This window comes from Nycticebus coucang, chromosome 14 (genome assembly GCF_027406575.1).
Source record: "Nycticebus coucang isolate mNycCou1 chromosome 14, mNycCou1.pri, whole genome shotgun sequence".
Classification (NCBI taxonomy): domain Eukaryota; kingdom Metazoa; phylum Chordata; class Mammalia; order Primates; family Lorisidae; genus Nycticebus; species Nycticebus coucang.
The window spans coordinates 61,776,720-61,802,148 of record NC_069793.1 but is presented as its reverse complement, the minus strand read 5'-3'; the positions used below and the strand labels follow the sequence as shown (position 1 = coordinate 61,802,148).

Below are 25,429 nucleotides of genomic sequence, written 5' to 3'. Positions count from 1 at the left end.
GATTCCTTAATATCTTCATCTGTCTTTGATCTTAATAGTATCAGAATAAAGTCTCCAGTGTGCAGATTTTCTGTATGACAAAGTTGCATAATACCTTAGAGCCACTAAATTTGTTGGTTTTGAATATTACTGATTAACAGCAAGAACATATTTAATTCATTCATCACTCAATGCCATTTCTACTGATACTCTTATAAATTTCCAGCACTGTTTTCTGTATTTCTCATAAAAAGGTAAATAAGAAACTGTTTCTATATTCAAGGTTCATTCAGTGGGTGATGTCTAAATGCAGCATATGTTTGATTCTAGAACATAAACCTCGAAATTTGAATAAAACCCAAATTATGAAAAAAATCGGTAAAATGTGTGCTTCTCAAAGGATATTTAATAATAAATCCAGACAACCATTTTTATTTCCCAAAAAAGTACATTTGGGAATAGTCCCAATTTTTCAAATGTTTTTTGTATCCTGAATATTATGTAAATTCTTCAGTTTTTATAGTCTTTCATTGCATTATATAGGTTTTGTGCTACAAGCATTATATTAATGATTTTATATTATTTTTGTATTCATAAATATTTTGGGAAAGTAAATAAAACACAGATAAATGACTCCAAACTTGTTAAAAGTTAGACTCAAAAGAAAATATTAAAAAGTGGGAAATAGGCAAAATTGCAGGCATGAGATGGATTAACAGTGTGAACTTATTTATGTGTGAAGTAATCCTTTGAAGTTACCTGGAATCAAATGCTGTTTTCAGAATTTTTTTTTTTTTGTACATGTGTAAATGCTGCTAGAGAGGAAATGGATGAGAAAAAAGAAAGAACTTAATGTAACATCTCAGTATAAGATTTTAAAAAATACATATGAGTAGTAAGCAAAGGTTAATGAGCATTTGAATGTTGTTGAATATCACTTTCATTATGAACATTTGAGATTTAAAGATTGTTTTTAGACACACATTTCAGGAATATATCTTTTCAACACTTTAAGGTTATTACTTAAAAGAAATCCCAATTCCTATAGAAAGACTCCTTATGATTAAGATACTTTTTTAGAAAAAATGAATTTCAGTACATGGTCACGAATTTGTTTGGTCTTCATTCCATAGACAATAGGATTGAGAAAAGGTGGGACTAACAGGTAAAGGTTTGACAGGAGAATATGAACATATGGTGGTATGTGAAACCCAAACCTGTGTGTGAAGAAAGAGAAGAAGGCAAGAAGGTAGAACTGTAGGAAAACACAGATGTGGGTAATGCATGTATTGAGGGCCTTGAATCGTGCCTCTTTCTGAGGAAGTTGAAAGACAGTGATAAAAATATTAACATAGGACAAGGTGATAAAGATAATGTCAAACCCTAGGATTGCAAAAGCAACAAAGAGACCATACATCTTGTTGACTCGAATGTCTTCAGTAGCCAGCTTCACAACTGCCATGTGCTCACAATAAGAGTGAAAGATGACTATAGATCGGAAGAGTTTCAGACGACATTTGATAAGCACTATGGAAGGTGCTACAAGGATGGAAGCTCTGAATATTACCCCAACTCCAATATGAGTTAAAAGTTGCTGGGAAAAGATGGTGGCATGTCTCAGGGGGTCACAGATGGCCACATAGCGATCCAGGGCCATTGCCAGAAGGATACCTGATTCAGTTGCCTGGAGTGAATGAATAAGCCACATTTGCAGCAAACAAGCATCGAAAGAAATCTCTTGCAAATGAAACCAGAAGATGCCTAACATTCTGGGAAGAATACAGGTGCTAAGTGCAATGTCTGTGGCTGCCAACATGGCCAAAAACATGTACATGGGAAGATGGAGGCTGTTTTCATATTTGATAATAACTAAAATCATGGAATTTCCAATCACAGCAGTAATGTACATGGCACAGAAGAGAATTCCGATCCAACATTGCATGGACTCCAGGCCAGGAATCCCAATTAATATAAATACAGAGGGCATGAAGACTGAGCCATTGAATATGAGCATGGTGATTTGCTCAGTAGAATCAAAGAGTGTTATTGCTGTTTCATCTTCAGTTCCCTGTCAAGGCTTGATGAATTAAAAGTAAAAAGAAATTACTTTATGGGAGTTAGATTAGAAGTCTATCATTTTATGTTTTCTATTCTAGCTACTCCTGTCTATCTCCTCTCCCAAAGTCACTGAGATATTTATTGCAGCAATAAATATTGTTGCAGCAATCATCTGGTTTCTTTTCTGAATGTATTTATCTTCATTCATTCTTTATGAGGTTTTTGTTTCTAGTCCTTATTTTGAACATGGTTATTTTTATTAAATTTTAAGTCTTTTTAATTTTGTGAAAGCAAAAAGTGGAAACCAAATAAATACTCGTATATGTATAAAGAAAATAATAAACAGAAAAAATCACCAAAGTCACTGAGAGACCAACCAGCAGGTTCCATACTCCTGCAGTCCTTAATCATTCTCAGTGAGCAAATTAAATGGAGAAGATAGCTTTTTTTTTCTGATTCATGGCTACTGAACCCAACAGATTCTTTTTATCCTCTGTTTGCTATTTATTATCTAGACTTTTCTTGTGACCTACCAACTGGAATTGGGAAAAATAATAATTTGACGCAGAATAAAGATTTGTAGTAGTAGACTCTATCTATATTAATATAAAAGACCCATGGTGTTGGTGAAGCATTCGTTCTTCTGGATCATAATCAAAAGGTAAGCTAATTGGAATATTTTTTAGCTTTGCAGGTCACCATCTGGTTTCCTACAGTTAGTTTCTTCATAGTCTGATCCTTTTCATATAGACTCTATCAAAAGTCTTTCAACTTAATTTTTTAAAGCTTTCAGTGTCATTCTAAGACACAAACATGTCTTCTACCTTGTTCTACTTGTTATCTAAGAAAATAAATGCTAACTTTTAAACTCATGGGTCTTTTCCTTAGCAGTTCCTATCAGGGGTTGTTTTCATTTGCCATATCCTGTCATGTGTGCATATCTTGTACTTAACAGCAAGTACAAAACTATGATGTCTATTTTATTCTTTTCTCAGAAATACCCAGTTTCCTCTTTAAGTGTGAAGGTCGTTTTTCTGTTTAAAATTATATGTAATTCTCTATACAATGTAATTCTTTATGGACAGTGCTACATATCCTCTGTCTACTCAAAATACAAAATGCAATGGCTTCTGTAGAGGTGAAGATGTTCTGCCCTCCACCAGTCACTCCAACACATGACAATACAGGCTTCCAGAGCCTCCTAGCTCTGTTTTCTGGGAAGTGTTTCATTGTAGAGAAATTTTTCCTTTTCACTGTCCGAAGATCAAGGATTGCTCGCTGATTTCTTGCAACCAGAATTCATCTCTACTTGAGGAAAATATTTCCATCACAGAGTATTTAAATACTGAATGATTATAAAAATACTTTTATTTTAGCAATTGCATAACTCATTTTCTCAAAATATGTAAACAGAGTATGAAATATATAAACACATTAACGGTGCTAAAAACACAGACTTATAACAAAGAAAATCTCACTATCATGCCTGCCCATCACTCTTAAATTGTTTTCTTTCCTCCGAATATATTTAGATTGTCTTTGAGACATAAAAAGACAACTCTAACCCATCTCAGGTCAGTAACAGGAACATTTATTTCTTCCTTTTCTTAACACTTATCAAATTCTTTGAAAGGCTTTTTATTCTGAGACTTCTTTTTTAGGAACTCATGCTTCTTACAAATACACAAAATAGTAAACTAGATTATCTTCCTCACATTAAAGAACTTGAATTATTGAATTGCATATTTTTTGATTATTTTATTCAACAAAGATTTATTAAATGTATACTATTTATTCAATGTTTACTATATTCTGTGTACCGTTTCAAGCAATTGAAAAACAAAGTTAAATTCATTTATTTTATATTTATGAAGTATCTATGTTGTCCTGGGTGCTGGGACTTCAGAAAGTATTATGTAACAATTATAAAATATGTGCTAAATATCACCCCCTCTTAAAATCTTTAAACATTTACATTATTTTACCTTTTTGCCTTTCGTTTATTTGCATTATTACCCTATTATATAAATGAAAAATCTAAGACTTGTTTTTATAGGTAAATCTACTTGGATTCAAATTCCATGCTATATTACCTGGAGAGAATCAAATAAAAAAAATTCTATCTTTGGAAAATTTATATGTAAATTTAGTATATATGTCACAATCCTTATTTGCTCCTATCTGTTGGATGCCCATAATCCTTTATTTATCCTTATATATGTGTAGATAATACTTATATATGTATGTTATATATCAGTATGCAATTAAGTGAATCTGGGCAATATAAATATATATTAAATAATTTGATCAGAGTGTTCTTGTTTAGACTCTGTTGGAAATTATTCCCATATTACCTTAATTAACCAAGTACATGCAGTATTTAGAGTATGGAGTATGTTTATTATATGCTACTTGTCTGATGTACGTCTTCATTTTCAAGAGTCTATTACCCCTATACTGTCCAAAAATCTCTGAGATTTGGCTGAAAAAATATACCATTGATTTTATCAGAAATATGAATTTGGGAAATTTAACACGGCCACATGAGTAATAGTTGAACCGGAAAATCCTTGAAAGGTAACATAACAACCTGAAACACTTCCAAAGTATATATTGTGAGTAGTCAGAGGAAGGAAAACACAAAGAGAAGCATTGAAAAAGTAAATAATATAGCAAGTACATGAAGTAAAACCGGCCTTCAGTCTAAAAGAAACAGGTCATTCTGAGAAAGTAATTACCTTCCTTCCTAAGAGTTATCCATTTCTGACTCCCATAAGGTCTGATATTTACCAGGGCAGGTTTTCTCAATCTTAGCACCAGATGAGATTTTACGCAGAATGAATTCTTGGTTTTTGGACATACCATCTGTATTGTAGAAAGATTAGCAGCATTCCTGTCTCTTATCTATTGCATGCCCAGTACCACTTCCCTGTAGCAACAACAAAATAATGCCTTCAGGCTTTGTGAAGTGTCCCCTAGACACATGAGGCCTTCATGCTTGATTGATAACCATTGTTTTAGAATCTCACATTGGAGGAGAACATAACCCTTCTTTGAATAAGGATTGATAAGCTTATGTACCTTCACTCAAATTTGGCAGAACAAAACTGACTATTTAGCAGAAAAATATGTCTATAGATCTAAAGTATTATCCAGATAAAGGAGATGAATAAAGAATTTGACAAAGATGACATGGATTGTGTAAAAGCACAAAAGTATGGAAAATAGGCTAGAATTATGAATCAAAAACTTTACCATATAAATAGTGAATTAGCATAAATGATATTGGAACTATAGAAAAGGGAAGAAAAGTAAGTGTAATGTTAACCATTTTAAGATAAATATTTTAAAGTTTGTAGGTAGCAAGGCAGACCCTTTCCTTTACAACCATGATCTGCTAGCAGCTTGGTAATGACTTGTGTAGGATATGAAAGCTAGAGGGTAGAGAGGTCTAGTTAAAAAACTATTCATGGTAGTCCAGATGAGATATCATAAAGTGGTGAGTCTAAGGGAAACAAAGAAGCAAAACCTATGGGACTCAGTGATACTGATATGAGGTAGGGTAGATTGAGAGATGGGGCTACTAAAATGGTCATGGATTGAGAACTACCACACTTGATGGCAAAGGAAGTTGGGAAATTATTTGGTTTGCACTAGCATGCATATATTTAAAAGAGAAAGGAAGATTTTTTTTAAGGCTTTGAAACCCTAGGCAAAGATAAACAATCTGGAAATGTGAGCCTTTACTGTTTGAATAAACCCTAACTCTTTAGTGATATCTACAACTGCAGTTCTGGCACAGATTAATTCCCAGGATTTATAAGTTTTAAAGGATTTAGGAATCTAATTACACACTTCCTGCTAGTGTTAATCCACATTCCCTGCAATATCAAGACTCTCATCTCTGAAGTTCTCCATTTGATCTCTGCCAAAAACCATCCATGGACAGAAATCTCTCATTTGTTTTTCTAAGATAGCCAGCCACATTGCAGAATAGCTGTAAATATCAAATAAGCTTTCTTTACATTAAGTCCCAAATTGCCATTTTCCTAATTTATCAGAAAAGTCCTAAATCTACATTCCTATTACAAACACTGACCATGCACCATGGCAGTTGATTGCAAAGAATCTGAAACCAGCTGACAGAGTTCAAATCCTGGATCTGGCATTGCTTAGTTTTGCATGCTCAAAGTACTTCAATTTCTTTATTAGTAAAATAAAGTTAACGGAAAGGGACACACCACAGAGTGACTGGGAAAAATAAATGGCACATTCTATTTCACATATTTAGAAAGAAACATAGAATGTGTTGATTTATCAACTAATAATCCATAAAAATTTGCCGTTTTTTTCTATGAAAAAACTTCAAATATTTGATGACACAATTAGCATTTTCCCTCAATCTTCCTCAGTTTAAACAGGTGTAATTCTTGTCTCCTAACAAATAAGTTTTCCATTTATTTATCAGCCCAGATAATCATTCTCTAGACTTCCTTCTACAAGTCGATATAAGTTGAATATTTGTCACCTAGCATTTTATTAACTGATCCAGGAATATTCTGCAAACATGAGAAACCATAAGACAAAATCTAGAGTTTAAACATTTGTCTATTATACAATTCTATTGCTTTTTTATCATCCTGGAGTCATACATGTTGGATCACATGAAATGTGTGTTCTCTTTAAAATGATTCCTTCATTTTCCAGCATGCAATATATAATCTCAGACTCTAAGACTTACCAGATTTTATCTATGAACATCTAAGTAGAAGGTAAAAGGGAGAATCTTTTTGATGTTTCAGGCAGTGAAGAATGAATGTTTTGTGGTGAAAAATGAATGTTTTGTGCTAAAGAATGCTTTCTGCAGGATTCAGATTCACCAGTCTTGGATCTGCCTTGAGGTCTGTTTGGGACAAGAGAGAAAAAGGAAGCCTAATATAGTTCAGAATTTAGAACATTTGCTATCTAATACGTGTTCTTTTTTTTTTTTTTTAAGGCAAACACAAAAATAAAACCCTTAATCCTTTTGGGACATACAATTAAAATAAATATTTTACCAATTTATGAGAGAATACAGTGTCCCATGATGACAATTAGTCGTCATACACTTATTTACAAAAATAATGATAAAATAAAGGGAAATTAAAACATCTTGAGATTTTCAGACTAAACAATGTAGACACTTCCTGACAGAGAAACAAAAGGAATATTTTTATAGCCTAATTTCATTATGATAAAAGTGATTTCTTTTTAGGTTCATGAAAGGGACTAACTGAAAAATACACCTCAGAGCCTCAATCACCTGTAAATAACTGATGTCCTTTTGGAGACCCAATTTTTTCTTGCATGTAAATCACTGTCCCAAATTTGTCCCAGTCATGTTTATAATCCTGACATGATGATATGTATTTTCAAAAGATTTAGAGTCAGTCAAAATACCTACAGCAACTTTGCAGATAGGAACTAGGGTTTGTTGCTTATATATACTTAAATGAAGAAAGGGATTTTGCCAAAAAAAGGGATTTTGCAAAATACGAAATGGCAGTATAGGGGCAGCCCCTCTGCCACCTCTCTGGGAAAAGTGAGGAGAAGCATGGGCAGCAGCTCATCTCTGCTATGATGCTATAAAAGCACAGAATAACAGCATGGGATATGAGGAGAAGAAAATAGGAGAGGAGTGACAGGTCAACATAGAAAACAGGTGAAAGGAAGGTTACTGGTCCAAACGCAGTGATTGCTTGTGGGGTTTGCTGCTCATCATCACTCACTGCTCCTTGCTGACGTGGTCTGGGGATAGACACAAATCTTGTAAAAATTTGCCCAACCAGACAGAGGGTGCAGAGGCAAGCAAACGAGAGGTTGCCTACATCAAGCTGTCGGGTATGGTCCTTTTAGGGTGGGCTTCAAAGGAGACTATCTACTCATGTTTCTCTAAGCTAAACTGGTGACCTGTTGTCAAGTGTTTCCCTCATGGAATGAAAGTAGATCTGAGCATAGGAATGTGAGAAAGGGTTGCCCAGTGGGCTGTCTTGCAATGGGAAATAGCAGTCCACTTCCCCACTTCAATAAGGAACAGGAGGGACACAGAGGTCTTTGTAACCCTGAGGAGGCTTACACCCACATTGATCCACTTGGGATGGCTTCACAGAGGCCGTGAAGTCCCATGACTCAGCCTGCTGCTCAGCTCTGCCACCTGAGCTTTAGTAGGTGCCACCAAACTGGTCCTATGGCTTCACCAATCAAATCAAACCAATCAAATCAAAGTGGCTCTGCTGCCACCGTGGACCTCTCCCAGACTCCAACCCTATTAGGGGCACTGAGTCTAGGTATCTGCCCTACCACAGATCTCAGTGCTCCCTCTTCAGAACTGGACTTGGTATGCTACCCCCGAACATCAGATGTCCCCCACAGGGCTATGGCACCACTCCCAAGTCACCAGTGCTGCACAGGGCCCAGGGGGCTTGCCTCAGAGCTTGAGCTATCAGAGCAGAATCAGAAATCCCATCTCAACCTTCAAGATGAACAGTTGCTCACAGTGGACAGAGCAAAGCTCAGCAATGGCTCTTCACAGCCAGAAGGTGTTGTTACTGCTAATACAAGAGCACCACTTAGGAGCTCTTCTTATTCAAACCTAACAAGAACCACTCCTACTATGATTTTTCTTTTTCTATTCCATGGTACTTTAGAGGCATATATTAATAAAAATGAAATTAAATATATGTTTTTCTTGCTACTTTTTCATTTCCAGGTCACCAAATAAGCTTTTATTAAATACAATTATTTTTTCCTTTTTTCCCTTTTGTTCTATTTGTTATTGTACCTTGGTATGATCTTAGTCCTATAGCCTAGGTTTTAAAAAAAATAACCACACATGAAGAGAAATCAGTGAAGGAACTGATTTCTGGTGAGATAAAATATCAGAAAAGATCAATTCCCCAAAGGGATCACAATGGAGCTACTGAAGAAAATTCCAACCATAAAGACATTGTTGGAATGTCAAAGTCCGTTCTTTGAAATGATAAATAAAACTGATAAACAATTGGTCAGATTAACCAGAAATAGAAAAGTAAAATCTCTAATAACCTCAGTCAGATAAGAAAAGGGGGAAATAACCACTGATACCACAGAAATACAAGAGATTATTTCTGACTACTAACAAAAATTTATGCCCAGAAATTTGACAATCTGGAAGAAATAAACTAATACCTAGAATCACACCATCTTCCTAAACTCAACCAGGAAGAAATAGATCACTTGAACAGACCAATATCAAGCACTTAGATTGCAGAAACAATAAAAAAATCCTCCAAAAACAACAACAAAAAGCCCAGGACCAGATGGTTTCACATCAAAATTCTATCACACCTTCAAAGATGAGCTTGTTCATATACTTTAGAACCTATTCCAAACATTGAAAAGGAAGGAACCTCCCCCAATATTTTCTATGAAACAAACATCCCCTTGATTCCAAAAGCAGGCTAGGGCCTAACTAAAAAAGAGAACTACAGGCCAATTTCACTAATGAATATTAATGCAAAAATACTCAAAAAAATCTTAGCTAATAGATTGTAGCTACTCATTAAAAAAATTATACATAATGATCAAGTAGACTTTCTCCAAGGGATTCAAGGGTGGTTTAACATATGCAAATCCATAAATGTAAAATACCACATCAATTGAAGCAAAATCAAAGACCATATGATGGTTTCAATCGATACAGAAAAAGCATTTGAAAAAATTCAGCATCCTTTTCTAACAAGAACACTTAAGAATATAGGCATACTATATTCTTTGGCATATTTCTTTAGCTGATTGAAGCCATCTAAGACAAACCCACAGATAACTTCATACTGAATGGTGTAAAACTGAAAGCTTTTCCACTTAGAACTGGAACCACACAAGGATGTCCATTATCACCACTATTATTCAACATAATTTTGGAAGTTCTACCCAGTGCTATCAGGCAAAAGAAAGATATAAAGAACATCCAAATGGGGAAAGAGGAGACCAAACTTTCCCTCTTTGCAGATGATGTGATCTTATACTTACAAAACACAAGAAGCTCAACCACAAATCTCCTGGAATTCATCAGGAAATACAGTAATGTCTCAGGGTATAAAATCAATGTCCATGAATAAATAGTCTTTGTATATGCCAACAAAAGCGAAGTTGAGACTAAAATCAAGGACACACTTCCCTTCACAGATGCTTCAAAGAAAATGAAATATTTAGGTACATACTGAACAAAAGAGGTGAAAGATCTTTTCGAAGAGAATCATGGAACCCTGAGGAAAAAATTGCAGAAGACACCAAAAAATGGAAAAACATACCATGCTCTTGGCTGGAATAATCAATATTGTCAAAATGTCTGTTCTATCCAAAGCAATCTCCAGCTTCGATACAATCCCCATTAAAATACCCAACCTCATCTTTTGAAAAACTGAAAAAAAATAGTACTTCACTTTGTATGAAAGCAGAAAAAACTCCATATAGCTAAGGCTATTAGTAATAAAAGCAAAGTCAGAGACATTATGCTACTTGACTTCAGGCTACATTACAAGTCCACAATAATCAAAACAGCATGATATTGGCAGAAAAATAGAGACATGGACATATAGAACAGAATAGAAAATGAAGGGATGAAACCAGTCTCTACTTGCCATCTGATCATACATAAACTACCCAAATGCACAGAGTGGGGAAAAGAACTCCTATTCAACAAACAGTGCTGGGAGAAAAGGATAACCACATGTAAAAGACTGACCCTTGACCCATACCTTTCAATCTTTTCAAAAATTGATCCAAGATGAATAAGAGACTGGAATCTAAGACACATAAAAATAAAAATTATAGGAGACAATGTGAGGAAAACTCTTGATGATGTTTCACTGGGGAAAGTTTTTATGACACAGACTTCAGTGGCCATCGCAACAACAAAAATTAACAAATGGGACTTAATTAAGCTTAAAAGCTTCTGCACAGTTAAGGACACAACAAGTAAAGCAAAAATACAACCACCAGAATGGGAAAAGATGTTTGCGGGCGTCAATATGGCAAAGGGTTAATAACTAGAATCTACAGAGAACTCAAATTAATCAACAGAAAAAGAGTAAACAATCCCATCTACCTCTGGTTAAGAGATATGACCAGAATCTTCTTTGACGAAGACAGACAAATAGCTAAGAAGCATTTATGAAAATCTCACCATCCCTGATCATCAGAGAAATGCAAATCAAAACCCCTGTGAGCTATCACCTAACCCCAGTGAGAATAGCCCACATCACTAAGTCTCATCACATCCTGCTGGTGTGGATGTGGAGAGAGGGGGACACTTTTATACTCCTGGGGTGGGACTGCAAACTAATACAACTTTTTTGGAAGAAAATATGGAGCACCCTCAAAGAACTCAAAGTAGACCTCCCACTTGATCCTGCAATCCCATTACTAGACATCTACCCAGAAGAATAAAATTTCTTTTATCATATGGACATTTGCACTAGACTGTTTATCCAGGCTCAATTTACAGTCATCAAAACGTGGAAGCAACCTAGATGCCCCCTACCCCAGGAATGAATTAACAAGCTATGGTATATGTATACCATAGAATACTAATCAGACCTTAAAAAAGATGGAGACTTTACATCTTTTGTATTAACCTGGATAGAGGTGGAACACATTCCTCTTAATACAGCATCATGAGAATGGAGAAGCAAGAATCCAATGTACTCAATTCTATTATGAAGGCAGTAGATAATCTAACACTATGGAGTTGAGATGGGGAATGAGGGATTGGGAAGATGGGAGGAGGGTGGGAAATGGGGTCATGGTATGTGGCATACCTCTTTGGGGCAGGACACAGTAACAAGAGGGTCTTTAACTAACAACAGCAATCAGGGTTTTTTATTATTATTATTTCTGGAGATGGGCTGGTTGAAGATGAGACAACTCTTGAATATAAGACTAACACAAGACAACAGAAACACTCAAATCTCTCTGCTAAGCTATGAGTATTATATTTTGCTATTCAGGTACACATTTTTAAAGAAAGCCATAGATGGAAAGGATATCTACACCATACCCTTGTTTTTACCTTACTACTGGACCCTTAAAATGAAAGATTTTTTTTATTTGACTTATATTGTTCCAGAAGCAAGAAATAGGACCTCTTGTAAGACTTATCATGACACAGATAAAAGCTTACTGATGAAAGAATTCACCAACAGTACTCATTTGTGAGAAAATATCACTTCCAGAATGCCTATGCCAAGTACTGTAACAAGCAATCTCATTTGGAACCAAGGAAAGGTAAGTGTCAGGGAATTATTGAGCTTCATCTAAATTTACTGAGCTTACTTGCTCCAGGGTTCAGGAGTGACAAATTCAAAAGCAGTTTGGATGACAGAGCTTCTTTCTGAGGTGGAGAATCAAAAAAAACAAAGGTGTTTTAATGGCATGATGTTCTTCTGCTGGATGGAAATACAATTTTGACTTTTTCCTGCAAAGAAACCATGGGTGTGTAAAATACAGTTCTAGAGGCCTGCCTCCTTCTTTGGAGAAATCCAGAAAAAGATATCCCAAAAGTCTAATTATCCAACAGCAGAAGCTACCTTTGGGAGTCATTTTATATACAAATAACCCCCCAAATTAATCTTGTTAGAAGTCTTCAAAGACAGCAATTCAACGAAACAGGTTCTACTTCAGGACCTGGCAGCACCCCTCTCTCCCCTTCATTCCTGATGCCCCAGGTCAGATGCTAGCCACTGTGGGAGAATGGAATGTAGCTGATTAAGGGATAAAGAAAGATGATGAATCTTCATAGACTTCACATAGACTTCACAAGAAGGTAAACAGAATGATGCACACTATCTATATCCATGGATTCTGCCAGATGTAACAAATTGTAATATAAAAGTTCAACTTCCTAGAAAATTCTGAAAGCACTTTTCTCACAGAAAAGAAGCAGTTTTTACCTAATGGTAAATTAAGATGTCTAGGTTGCTAACCTGCACTTTCTGCTTAGCCCAGGGCTATCAAGAATATTTTTCCTTCAATAGGAATAGTCTTCAGAAGAGGCAATGAAAGAAAGAGACACTGACAGGGAGTGAATATGCAGAGGGGTCATCAATGATGTCTGTAGGTCTCTATATTACATGTTCTTCTCCTCCCAATGCTGTTCTCTAGGCTCAGTTTTCTTTCTTTCTACATCTACCTAAGTTATTTTTCTGCCCTCTCCTTTGTCTTTTTTGTACGTTACACATTTTTCAGCTTACCCACTACTGAATTAGAATATTATAAGGATTATTTGAAAGTTAATGTTCTCACATAAGTCAATTTAACAATCAGCATACTGGGGCAGTGCCTGTGGCTCAAAGGGGGAGGGCGCTGATCCCATATGCTGGAGGTGGCAGGTTCAAACCCACCCCCAGCCAAAAACTGCAAAAAAAAAATCAGCATACCAGTCAGTTAATGTATCAGTGTGTTAATAATAAAATAATAACCATTTCATCAATGACCTTATTATCAGTATGTCAAAATCTGTCATTGATTCCATGAAAATTGATGTGTTAATATAGCAGGCAGTAAGGTAAGCAATGTTAGTATTGGACTGGAAGTGCGACCATATTTTAACTAGAATAAGTTAATTAGAGACAGTAGGTTTGAGAGATTAGTAATAGAAAATAAAAGGCAAAAATCATATGTTCAGTTTTGTGCTAAAGCCTAGAAGTTGCAAAAGTCATCTGGATTTAATTAGAGAGAGAAAGCAATGTGAGAGACAAGATTGAAATAAACACAAGAAATGGGTGATAGATGTAGGAAGAAAGGAGCAGGAAATTATTTAATTTGATGGACATAACATTTAGCTGCACCTGTGCCTGAGCAAATGCATCAGAAATTACCAAAGCTGCCCATCCAAGCACAGCCTAAAGTACTAGCCATGAATATAAGTAAAAAAAAGAATGTTTAATGTTGTAAGTCATTGACACTGTCCAGGGCTTTTCCATGTGACAATTTTGTAGTAGTAGATAATGGACACAATAACATATATAAATTCTATAAACATCTGTTTGTTCTTAGCCGAATATGAATAATAACAATATTGCTTTGTTAGTTTTCTGTCAATACATAATAAATGATAAGAAACTGTGCTCCTTGAAACAATACTAATTTGTTATGTCATGGTTCTGTATACAGTTCTGCAGTCTAGTAGGCCTACCTAGGTTCTCCACTTAGAGTTATGATAAGGCCAAAATCAGAATGTCGGCTATTATCTTAAGGCACTAGGGAAGCATCCCCTTCCAAGCTCATACAGGTTGTTGCCCAAATTTAGATTCCTATAAATTCAAGGTCCCTCTTTTATTGCAGGCTGTCAGCAGGGACCCTTTCTCTACTGCTAGAAGCTCCTTGGAATCATTCTTCCATGACCCACCCATATTTAAGACCAGCAACTTCCCCATAAATCCTTCTCCAACATGGACTCTCTTTGGCTTCCTATTTCATCATTAGTCTGTGAAAACCTTTTGATTTTAAGGGCTCATAAGATTAGATTAGTTCCACCTAAGGGCTCTCCCATTAAGTTAATGCAAAGTGAACTGATCAGTAATTTAAGTTACATCTATATAAGTTCAAGCATGATATTTCATCGTACTCACAGTCTCAGGGATTGGGATAGAAAGTCTTGAGAGGGAGGATGTATTTTAAAATTATGCCAACCACACCAATTTAAAAAAGAGCTAGTCAGAGAATAGACTTTCTTTTCCAATGCAAGAATTATTTTTATACTATGTGTAAAATAACTTCTATTTTTAAAAATTCTTTGATGAAGTATGATGTCTGAATGGACTGCAAGAAGAAATTGGAGTGGAGTCTTGGAATGTAGTGGCGTAGTCTAGATCTGTGAGTATGTGGCTACTAGAACATCTAAAATCACATTATGTGATTCAAATTCTATTTCTACTGAACAGAGTTATTGGTCTGGAGAGAGCTTTCTTTGTTTCTCCTTAGGTTTCAAACATGTGGCCCAACATCAGCATTGTCCCTTTTCTACTGACTGGATTTCCAGGTCTGGAGATATTTCATCCTTGGATTTCCATCTCCTTCTTTGTTATCTATGTCTCCATACTCCTTGGCAATGGCACCCTCCTCTTTCTTATCCGAGAAGACTTCACTCTTCATGAGCCCTTGTACTACTTTCTGGCAATACTGGCAGCCACAGACCTTAGAGTGACTTTGACAACATTGCACACTGTGCTTGGTGTTCTGTGGCTGGATCACAGGGAGATAAGCCATGGAACTTGCTTCTTTCAGTCTTACGTAACCCACTCACTCTCTATTGTGGAGTCTGGAGTCTTGCTCGTCATGGCCTATGATTGCTTTGTTGCCATGCGTAATCCCCTGAGATACACCTCTATTCTCACCAATGCTAGGGTGGTGAAGATAGGTCTGGGGGTTCTAATGAGGAGATTGATGCTAATAGTGCCCATAATCATCACCCTCTCTGGATTCCCCTACTGCAAATCTCATGTACTTTCCCATGCCTTTTGCGTACACCAGGATATGATCAAACTCGCCTGTGCTGATATATCCTTCAATAGACTCTATCCTACAGCCCTAGTTCCAGTAACTGATTTTTTTGGACTCTATGTTTATTCTTATGTCTTACATCTTAATCCTTAAGAGTGTCATGGGAATTGCCTCAGGTAAGGAGCAGGCTAAGGCCATGAATACTTGTGTTTCACACATTAGCTGTGTTCTGGTTTTTTACATCACTGTGACTGGGCTAACCCTCATTCATCGATTTGAGAAACACGTGCCACATGTTGCTCATATCACCATGAGCTATATCTACTTCCTCTTCCCCCCATTTATGAATCCAATAATTTACAGCATTAAGACCAAGCAGATACAGTATGGTATCAACTGCTTTCTTGCTTTTCACAGAATTTGAGCCTGATCAATGACTTTGGTGGGGTGAAATCTCTCCATTGCAGAAAGAATTTCTTAGGAGAATTGACTATATGATGCTAATGTGGCTCAAAATCAAAAGAATTGGTCTTCCTATCATTTAAAATACACAGAGTCATTCCTCTGATTTTCAGCATCCTCATCCTAGCCCCAAGGACACTGACTTTAGTTCTATTGCTCTGTTCAGTATATGGGTTTGCTTTTACTTTGTCATTTTTCACTCTGTGAGAGTTACTTGTTTTCATGGCTATCTGAGGCCAATGATACTTGAAATGACTGAAGACTATACAAACATAGGAGAATGAGATGGCTTGATGGAATTCCTTAGAACTATGTGGAAACTCTTAAATAATTTCTGTATGTTTTGTAGGGTATCAGAGGTGATGTCTTGCTTGGCACAGACTGAATCAGAAGTAAATGAAAGTAAGTTTTTCAGACCACCAGAGGTCTTGCTGCCAATAAAGGCAATGGCCAAATAGCTCAGATTCTAGCAGATAACAGCATGGATAGACGCCTACCAAGGATTAATAAGAAGTCTGAGTTTATGAAATTTGGTGTCTGCCACCCAATGTGATCAGGACTCCAAACACTCTATAATAAAACAAATTTTCGTTTCTTGCACATTTGAGTTTTTTGTTCTTTGTCTGAAATCTGTTCTGTGTTCTTTATAGCCTCTACATATCCTTAAGGAAAAAGTAATTCAATCCCTAAGGTATTTTTGTAAGCACTTATGTGGAGGCAACGTTTTTCCTTTTGATTTCTTGTAATTAAAAGATTCCCTTGTAGGCATTCTTTTTTCATTGTTGTTGTTAAACACAATAACTTTAAAAATAACCTTTGAAAATCATTGACTTGGGCGGCGCCTGTGGCTCAGTGAGTAGGGCGCCGGCCCCATATGCCGAGGGTGGTGGGTTCAAACCCTAGCCCTGGCCAAACTGCAGCAGAAAAATAGCCGGGTGTTGTGGCGGGCACCTGTAGTCCCAGCTGCTCGGGAGGCTGAGGCAGGAGAATCGCGTAAGCCCAAGAGTTAGAGGTTGCTGTGAGCCGTGTGACGCCACGGCACTCTACCCGAGGGCGGTACCGTAAGACTCTGTCTCTACAAAAAAAAAAAAAAGAAAGAAAATCATTGACTTACATCTTCCACCATAGTTTGCTCTCGTTATTAATTCACTAAGTTTTTTTTGTTTTTTTTTTTTTGAGACAGAATCTTACTATGTCACCCTTGGTAGAGTGCTATGGTGTCACTGTTCACAGCAACCTCAAACTCTTGGGCTCAAGTGATTCTCTTGCTTCAGCCTCTCAAGTAGCTGGAATTACAGGTGCCCACCACAACACCTAGCTATTCTTTGGTTGTAGTTGTCATTGTTGTTTGTTAGGCCCAGGTTGAGTTTGAATTCCCCAGTTCCGGTGTAAGTGGCTAGCAACTTAGCTGCTAAGCTACAAGCGCGAGCCTGTTTTTATTGTTTAATTAGGTCTGTCACTTTGGTTTTGTAAGAGACAAAAGAATGAGTAGATTCATTGACATGTGTAATCCACTTAGTGTAGAAATAAAAAAAGAAAACACAATGTATAAAAATATCTCAAAACTAAGGCAATTCAGGGCGGCACCTGTGGCTCAAGGAGTAAGACACCAACCCCATATACCGGGGATGACAGGTACAAACATGGCCCTGGCCAAAACTGCAAAAAATAAATAAATAAATAAATAAGGCAATACATGCATAAAAATATCATAAAGCAACCTAAGTAAATACAGTATAGTAAGTTTCTCTGTTAAAGCGATACATTTCTCCCTCAATTACTCCTAATATAGCTTTATCTCACACCAACAGCACTTCCAGCCTATTGATACTTTTATTTCTTATCTTTATTTACCTTTATATCCTAGACAAATTTTATTGTTCAATCTTCATAGTATCTACTTTCAATATCATGTGTTTGTTTGCTTATTTTATTTTTTATTTTTTTGAGACAGAGTCTCAGTATGTCACCCTCAGTAGAGTGCTGTGGCATCATGCTCATAGCAACCTCCAACTCTTGGGCTTACGCATTTCTCTTGCCTCAGCCTCCCAAGTAGCTGAGACTACAGGCACCTGCCACAACACCCAGGTATTTTTTTGTTGCAATTGTCGTGGTTGTTTAGCAGGCCCAGGCCAGGTTTAAAACCTCCAGCCAGCCTGGGTGTATGTGGCCAGTGCCATAACCACGGTGCTATGGGCGCCAAGCCTGTTTGCTTATTTTAAATACATCCTAGACAGTTACTCTTCTGTACTCTTCTTAGAAAACATAAAAATAAAGCATTATGAGAAAGAAATAAAAGATATTCAAATCAGGTCAAATGACTGCTTTTTGCTGATGATCTGATCTTGTACCTAGAAAACCTCAAGGATTCCACCAACAGACTCCTGAAGTTCATAAATAAATTCAGAGAAGTATCAGGTTACAAAACAATGTAAATAAATCAGTAGCATTCCTATACACCAATAGTCTTGAAACTAAGAGTCAAATTATAGACACAATAAAGTTTGTAATAGCTACAAAGAAAATAAAATGCTTACAAATATACTTATCCAAGGTAAAAGATCTCTACAAAGACCTGTGAAACACTAAGGAAAGACATTACAATCACAGATGACACACATAAATGGAGAAACATATCTTGATTATGTATCAGTAGAATCAACATATTAAAATGTCCATACTACCCAAAGTGATTACAGATTCAATGCAATCTCAGTCAAAACACTAACATCATATTTCAAAGATTTGGAAAAAAAAAATCTGTGCTAGCTCAGTGCCTGTAGCTCAGTGGGTAGGGCGCCAGTCACATATACCAGAGCTGATGGGCTCACCCAGCCCCAATAGTTAAAGCAATCTTAAACAAAATAAAAAACATATCTTGGGCGGCGCCTGTGGCTCAAGGAGTAGGGCGCCGGTCCCATATGCCGGAGGTGGCGGGTTCAAACCTAGCCCCGGCCAAAATAAAAAAAAAAAAAAAAAAAAAAAAACATATCTTGAGGCAACACTCTACCAGACTTCAAACTATACTACAAGATTATAATAACCAAAACAGCATGCTATTTGCACAAAAACAGAGACATAGACAAATAAAACAGAATAAAGAACCTATCTTTTGGATACATATCTAAATGAGATTGCAGGATCAAACGGTAGGTCTACTTTTAGTTCTTTGAGGAATAAAAATATAGGGAGAGTTAGTATCTTTTGTAAACACTTGGATCAATTTGGAGAATATTCTCCTAAGTGAAGTATTACAAGAGTGGACAAACGAGCATCATATGTACTCATTCCTTAATGGAACCAATAAATTAACAACTATATGTTCACATGAGAGAAAATCTCAACTAAATTCAAATATAGGGGAGGGTAGGAAGGGGTTGTGTAAACTTCCACCCAACGATATACTGCACCAGTATACTGAACACTTCTTAGGTGAAGCACACAATTACAATTCCCACTTATGCCTTACAAGAACAGGCTGTAGAACCTAATGGTGTACCCCCATATTAATCTGAAATTTAAAAACATCTCTGATCATAGTTTCTAAAAATAAATTTGGGTTTGAAAACTTTTATTATCAGAACAAATTTAATGACACAAAAGAGTATTTTACATTTATTTAGACAGAGTTTCACTTTTTCACCCTCAGAAGAGTGCCAAGGCTTCATAGCTCATAGCAACCTCAAACTCCTGGGCTCAAGTGATTCTCTTGCCTCAGCCTCTCTAGAAGCTGGGACTACAGGCACCCACCACATTTTTTGTTTGTTTGTTTTGTTTAGCAGCCCTGGACTGGGTTTGAACCCACCATCCCCAGAGCATGTGGCCAGCGCTCTAACCACTGAGCCATGGGTGCCCAGCCTTAAATTTACTTTTAAATCAGCTAGTCTTAATGTACTTTTTTTCTTAGTCTTTCTTTTAGCTTTAAAAAATTCTTATACACACAAATTCACACCTTAATGTAGAAGTACAAATAGGATTTTTTTTTTTTTGCATTTGTTAGGTAAAGTCCAAGTTTTAGTTGAGCCCTTCACCTACAAGGTATGCCATATACCCTTACATTGTGCCCATTAAAAGAGATTTTACCAAAAACACTTTAATCTTCATTTCTTCCCCCTACTTGTATTTTTTGTCTCATGTGGGCATGTAGTTTTTCATCTACTGGATTCATATTACTATTGAGCATGTTGAGCACATTGGGCAGTTGCTTTTCCATTCTTGTGATATTTTACTTAGGATGATGTTCTGCAAATCCTTCCAGGTAAATAACAAAAGATGTGAAGTCTCCATCTGTATGGCTGAATAGTATTCCATCGTATACATATACCATAGTTTATTTATCCATCTGTGAGTTGATGGGCACTTAGAAATAAAAAGAAATCTCGAGGCATCATGTTACCAAACTTCAGGTAGTATTACAATTCTACAGTGATCAAAATAGGATGGTATTGGCACAGAAATAGAGACATAGGTGGTATGTAATAGAATAGAAAATCTGGAGGTAAGACGAGCCAAATATAGACATCTAATCTTCTATAAACCAAACAGAAGCATATAATGGAGAAAATAAGCCTGAATTAATAAGTGGTAACAAGAGAACAGGTTATCCACAGGTAAGAGACTGAAACTGGATCCACACCTCTCACCACTTATGAAAAAAAATGACAAATAATGGAGAAATGAAAAAAATAAAAATATACCCAAACAAAACAAAACTAAAACTAAAACCAACCCCAATAACAACAACAATAAAACTATGGAAAACATTGGGAAAAGAAGCAAAAAATGTACAGGGTGTCCATAAAGTTTGTGTGCAATATGAACACCCTGTATATGTGTGTATCTATATCTCTATCTCTATCATTTATATCTATACCTATATCTAGGTGTGTATTGCCCAAACAGTAGGGTGTGCTGTGGTGTTAGGAGATGGAGAATACACATGTGGTTTTGCTGTATAAGATGGGGGATGTAATATTATTTAGCCATAAAAAGATAAAGACTTTACATCTTTTGTATTAACCTGGATAGAGGTAGAGTACATTCTTCTTAGTAAAGCATCACCAGAATGGAGAGGCAAGAATCCCATGTACTCAATTCTCATAAGAAGGCAGTAGATGAGCTAATACAAGGAGGGTTGGGGAATGAGGGAGTGGGGAGGGTGAGGGGGAGTCACGGTATATGGCATACCTCTTGTGGATGGGACATGATTATAAGAGGGGCTTTATGTAAAAATCACAATCAGTGTAACTTAATTCTTTGTACCCTCAATGAATCCCAAACAATAAAAAGAAATAAAAAAAATAATAATTAACATACCAAAAAAAAGGTAGCTGGAAGCTGCTCTCTAGTTGCAGAGGAGACCTGATCTGTCTTCTTGACTTATTTGCCCTCAATCAGGTCCTGTTTGTTTCTCCAGCATTCAGTCCCCTGGGGGTTGGGATCCTAAAGCTCCTGCCAGATTTCTTCAGGAGCATGTCTTGCCATTCCGAACAGTGCCCCCTAACAACAAAGTGGCCTTCCCAGGGGTGCAGGGTCATTCAACTCACCCCAAGTAAGACTGCCTATACTCAACAGGTGTGCCATAGCTGGCCATGCACTAGGACCCTGTACACTATTCCTTCCATACATCCTTCCCTCAATGGCAGTGCCCTGCTAGGAGCCAAGTCTATGGGATTCCACTTTCTCACTTAAGCCCTTTTAAGGCAGCTCCAGTTAATAGTCCAGTCCAAAAACAAAAACTGCAAGAAAACCCATTCCAAAAAACTACAAGACAACCCATTCCTATCTCTCATTCTTTATGGGAGGGCTGGCCAGCTGGCCTCTGCCCATACCCAGACACTTGCTTCCTATGCTGGTTTTCCTCAACTGCAGGCCTCCTCATTGGCTTCTAGCATCTACTGCTTCACTTTGCCCCTGGAGTGATGTTTCTGGGTAGGTTCCCTAGCCAGAGGTGGCTGAAGTTCTCTCTTCCCTGTCTTCACCATGAGTGGCTGGCAAGAAGGTGTCTGTAGTCCACCGTTTTGCTCTCTATTAGCTTTTGTAAATTTTCCACGCATTTATTTCAGCAAGACCAGATCCTTAATATACTTCTTCACTTCCTTCTACTGTGCACATTCTGTTACCCAAACTAAAACTGTAGAGGAAAAAAATATCCAAACTTCCTATGAGCTTGTAAGGAAGTAAGTGAGGAAGTTTGGAGAGTAAGTTTACTCTTCAGATGATTTCAATATGTTTTTCTCTTAATCTAAGAACAGGAAGAAAGTGTCTGGACTCTGGAGAAAAGAAAATATATTTGTTACAGAATGAAAAGTAGGAGACAATTATTCTTTACAAGTCATGTACATCTACAGAGAGAAAAAATTACAAGTGATGACTTTTTTGGAACAAATATTTTCTCTATAAATCTCTATGTTGGGAAGATACTATGCTCAGAAATGGATTTCAAATCTTGCAATGTAAAAAAAAAAAAAAGAAGAAGTTGAAATTGGAAGAAGTTTCTACATAACTGGTAAATCAATCTTCCAGACTGATTTAATTGTGGAAATGAATTGTTAATCTATAAATTCTGTTTTTGGAAAAATTGACTCAGATTAAAATGCTCAAGTCATTGATGCTGAATATAAATACAAATCTTAAAATTTTGTTTTGCAAGTGATTCTTCTGTTCCTTGTAAAGTACCCAAGAGACTTATAATGTATCTAAGCATCTTAATGGAAATCCTGTTTTAGATTATTCCCACTTTGTATCACTGACCTTGATGCAGAAGCTATTTTGGTTGAGGACAATCTGGATTTATAAGTTATAGTTCTAGAGCAAAAGCTCTGGGAAATCACCAGTTATGGTGGCGGTCACCAGTTATGATGTAGTATCTGTATTTGATAACTACATTTTAAGGATGGGCTGCTTCTTTTGCAATGATACATTTGATGGAAAGACACCTAATAACTGGCTAGAGCCCTTCAAGTTAAAAGCTATTATTTTCTCCAAGTTAAATGAGAAAGATTCAAGTTGTCTGGCATGTATGTTCTGGTTATGGTTAATTTATTTACCCCCCACGTATGTGTGAGAGGAAAGGTAGATTCGAGCTATGGTGACCCAGCATCACTGGCTGAGGTTGAGAACATGACAATATTTGTGTTTTCCTGAAGAGTTAAACCTGCTCACTTTGGGTAATCAGTGTTATTTCCAAGATGGAGAATGCATATTTAGTGAGGTATACTTTTTCATTTGTAAAGTTTTCCCCACACTTTGGGTTAGAATTTGAGTTCTATCTATACTCTGGGTGCCTTCAGAATTAGTGTGTAATTAATTAGAGTCTCACTGTGTCACCCTGGATAGAGTGCAGTAGTGTCATAGCTCACAGCAACCTCAGACTTGGGTTTGAGCAATCCTATTGTTTAGCCTCCTGTGTAGCTGGGACTACGGGTAACCACCACCACTCCCGGCTGCTTTTCCTATTTTTAGTAGACATGGGGTCTTGCTCTTGCTCAGGCTAGTCTTGAACTCCTAAGTACAAGTGATCCATCTTCCTCAGCCTCCCTAAGTGCTATGATTTTATATATGAGTCACCACATCCAGCAGAAAAGAAAATAATTTTCAAGATGAGTCTAAGAGGACTTATCTGATCCCCTAGTGTCCTGTTTTTAAAGTATGCTTTGTGTGATGCACTTTGATGAAATTAAAGGGTCTTCTTGAGTGCTAGTTTGGCTTGTTGATAATCTGGGTATTTTCCAGGATTAGAATTTTTTTCTTAATTTTTTTCTTAATCATTTATTTCTACATGCACAAATTAAAAAAAATTATTTCAGCTTTTAAAAATTTTTTTTTATTTTTTAAAAAATCATAGCTGTGTACAATAATGCAATCATGAGGTACAATGTGCTGGTTCCATATACAGTCTGAAATATTTTCACCAAACTCGTTAACGTAGCCTTCATGGCATTTTCTTAATTATTGTGTTCAAATCCTTATACTCTACACTTAGTAAACTTCATCTGCATCCTTCCGAGATGCACCCTAAGTGTGGACCCACCAATCACCTTCCCTCCACTTTTCTTCCCACTCCCTTCTCCTTCCTTGCCCCCTTCCCCATATTCTTGTACTGAGATTGGGTTATAGCCTTCATATGAAAGCTATAAATTAGTTTCATATTAGGGATGAGTACATTGGGTACTTTTTCTTCCATTCTTGGGATACCTTGCTAAGAAGAATATTTTCCAGCTCCATCCATGCAAACACGAAAGAGGTATAGTCTCCATCTTTCTTTATGGCTGCATAATATTCCATGGTGTACATATACTACAATTTATTAATCCATTCATGAGTCAATTAACACTTGGGTTTTTTCCATGACTTACCAATATGAATTGGGCTGTAACATTCTGGTACAAATATCTTTGTTATAATGCGATTTTTGGTCTTCTGGATATATACCAGCATAGGAATTATAGGATAGAATGGCAGATCTGTTTTTAGATCTCTTAAGTATTCTCCAAACATCTTTCCAAAAGGACCATATTAGTTTGTATTCCCACCAGCAGTGTAGAAGTATTCCCTCTTCTCCACATCCATGCCAACATCTCTGGTTTTGGCATTTTGTGATGTGGGCTAATCTTACTGGAGTTAAATGATATCTCAAAGTAATTTTGATTTACATTTCTCTAATGATTAAGGATAATGAGCATTTTTTCATGTGTCTGTAGGCTGTGTGCCTGTCTTCCTCAGAGAAGTTTATCTTCAAGTCCCTTGCCTACCCTGAGATGGGATCACTTGTTCTTTTCTTGCTAATACGTTTTAGTTCACTGTGGATTCTGGTTATTACCTTTGTCAGAGACATATCCTGCAAATATCTTCTCCCATTCTGAGGGCTGTCTGCTTGCTCTACTTACTGTGTTCTTGGCTGTGCAGAAGCTTTTCAGTTTCATAAGGTCCCAGTAGTGTATTTTTGATGCACCTTCAATTGCCCAGGGGGTCCGCCTCAAAAAATATTCACCCAGGTCGAATTCCTTTAAGAGTTTTCCCTGTGCTTTCTTCTAGTACTTTAATAGTTTAATGTCTTAAGTTTAAATCTTTAATCTAGTGAGAGTCTATCTTGGTTAAAGGTGAAAGGTGTGGGTCTAGTTTCAGTCTTCTACAAGTTGCCAGCCAGTTCACCCAGCAACATTTGTTAAATAGGGAATCTTCTCCCCATTGAATGTTTTTAATTGGCTTGTCAAATATCAAATAATGGTAAGTAGCCGGGTTCATTTCTTGGTTCTCTATTCTGTTCCATATATCTACCTCTCTGTTTTTGTGCCAGAACCATGCTGTTTAGGTCACTACTGATTTATAGTATAGTCTGAGGTCTGGTAGCGTAATTCCTCCTGCTTTGTTTTTATTTTTGAGTAATGTCTTGGCTATTCGAGGTTTT

At 36.7% G+C, this 25,429-nt stretch overlaps 1 protein-coding gene and 1 pseudogene across 1 annotated transcript; one reads left to right on the top strand and one right to left on the bottom strand.

Moving 5' to 3' along the window:
- Nucleotides 1–1,042: 1,042 nt before the first annotated feature.
- LOC128565586 (olfactory receptor 52A5) lies at nt 1,043–1,993 on the bottom strand. The gene has a single exon (XM_053562152.1). It carries the CDS (start codon nt 1,991–1,993, stop codon nt 1,043–1,045), a length of 951 nt encoding a protein of 316 aa, XP_053418127.1.
- Nucleotides 1,994–15,048: 13,055 nt separating this feature from the next.
- Nucleotides 15,049–15,982, top strand: LOC128564451 (olfactory receptor 51B2-like; annotated as a pseudogene).
- The last annotated feature ends 9,447 nt before the right edge of the window (nt 15,983–25,429 follow it).

Coding starts and splice junctions, on each gene's coding strand:
- LOC128565586 (XM_053562152.1), bottom strand. CDS start 1,993: ATGCTCATATTCAATGGCTCAGTCTTCATGCCCTCTGTATTTATATTA.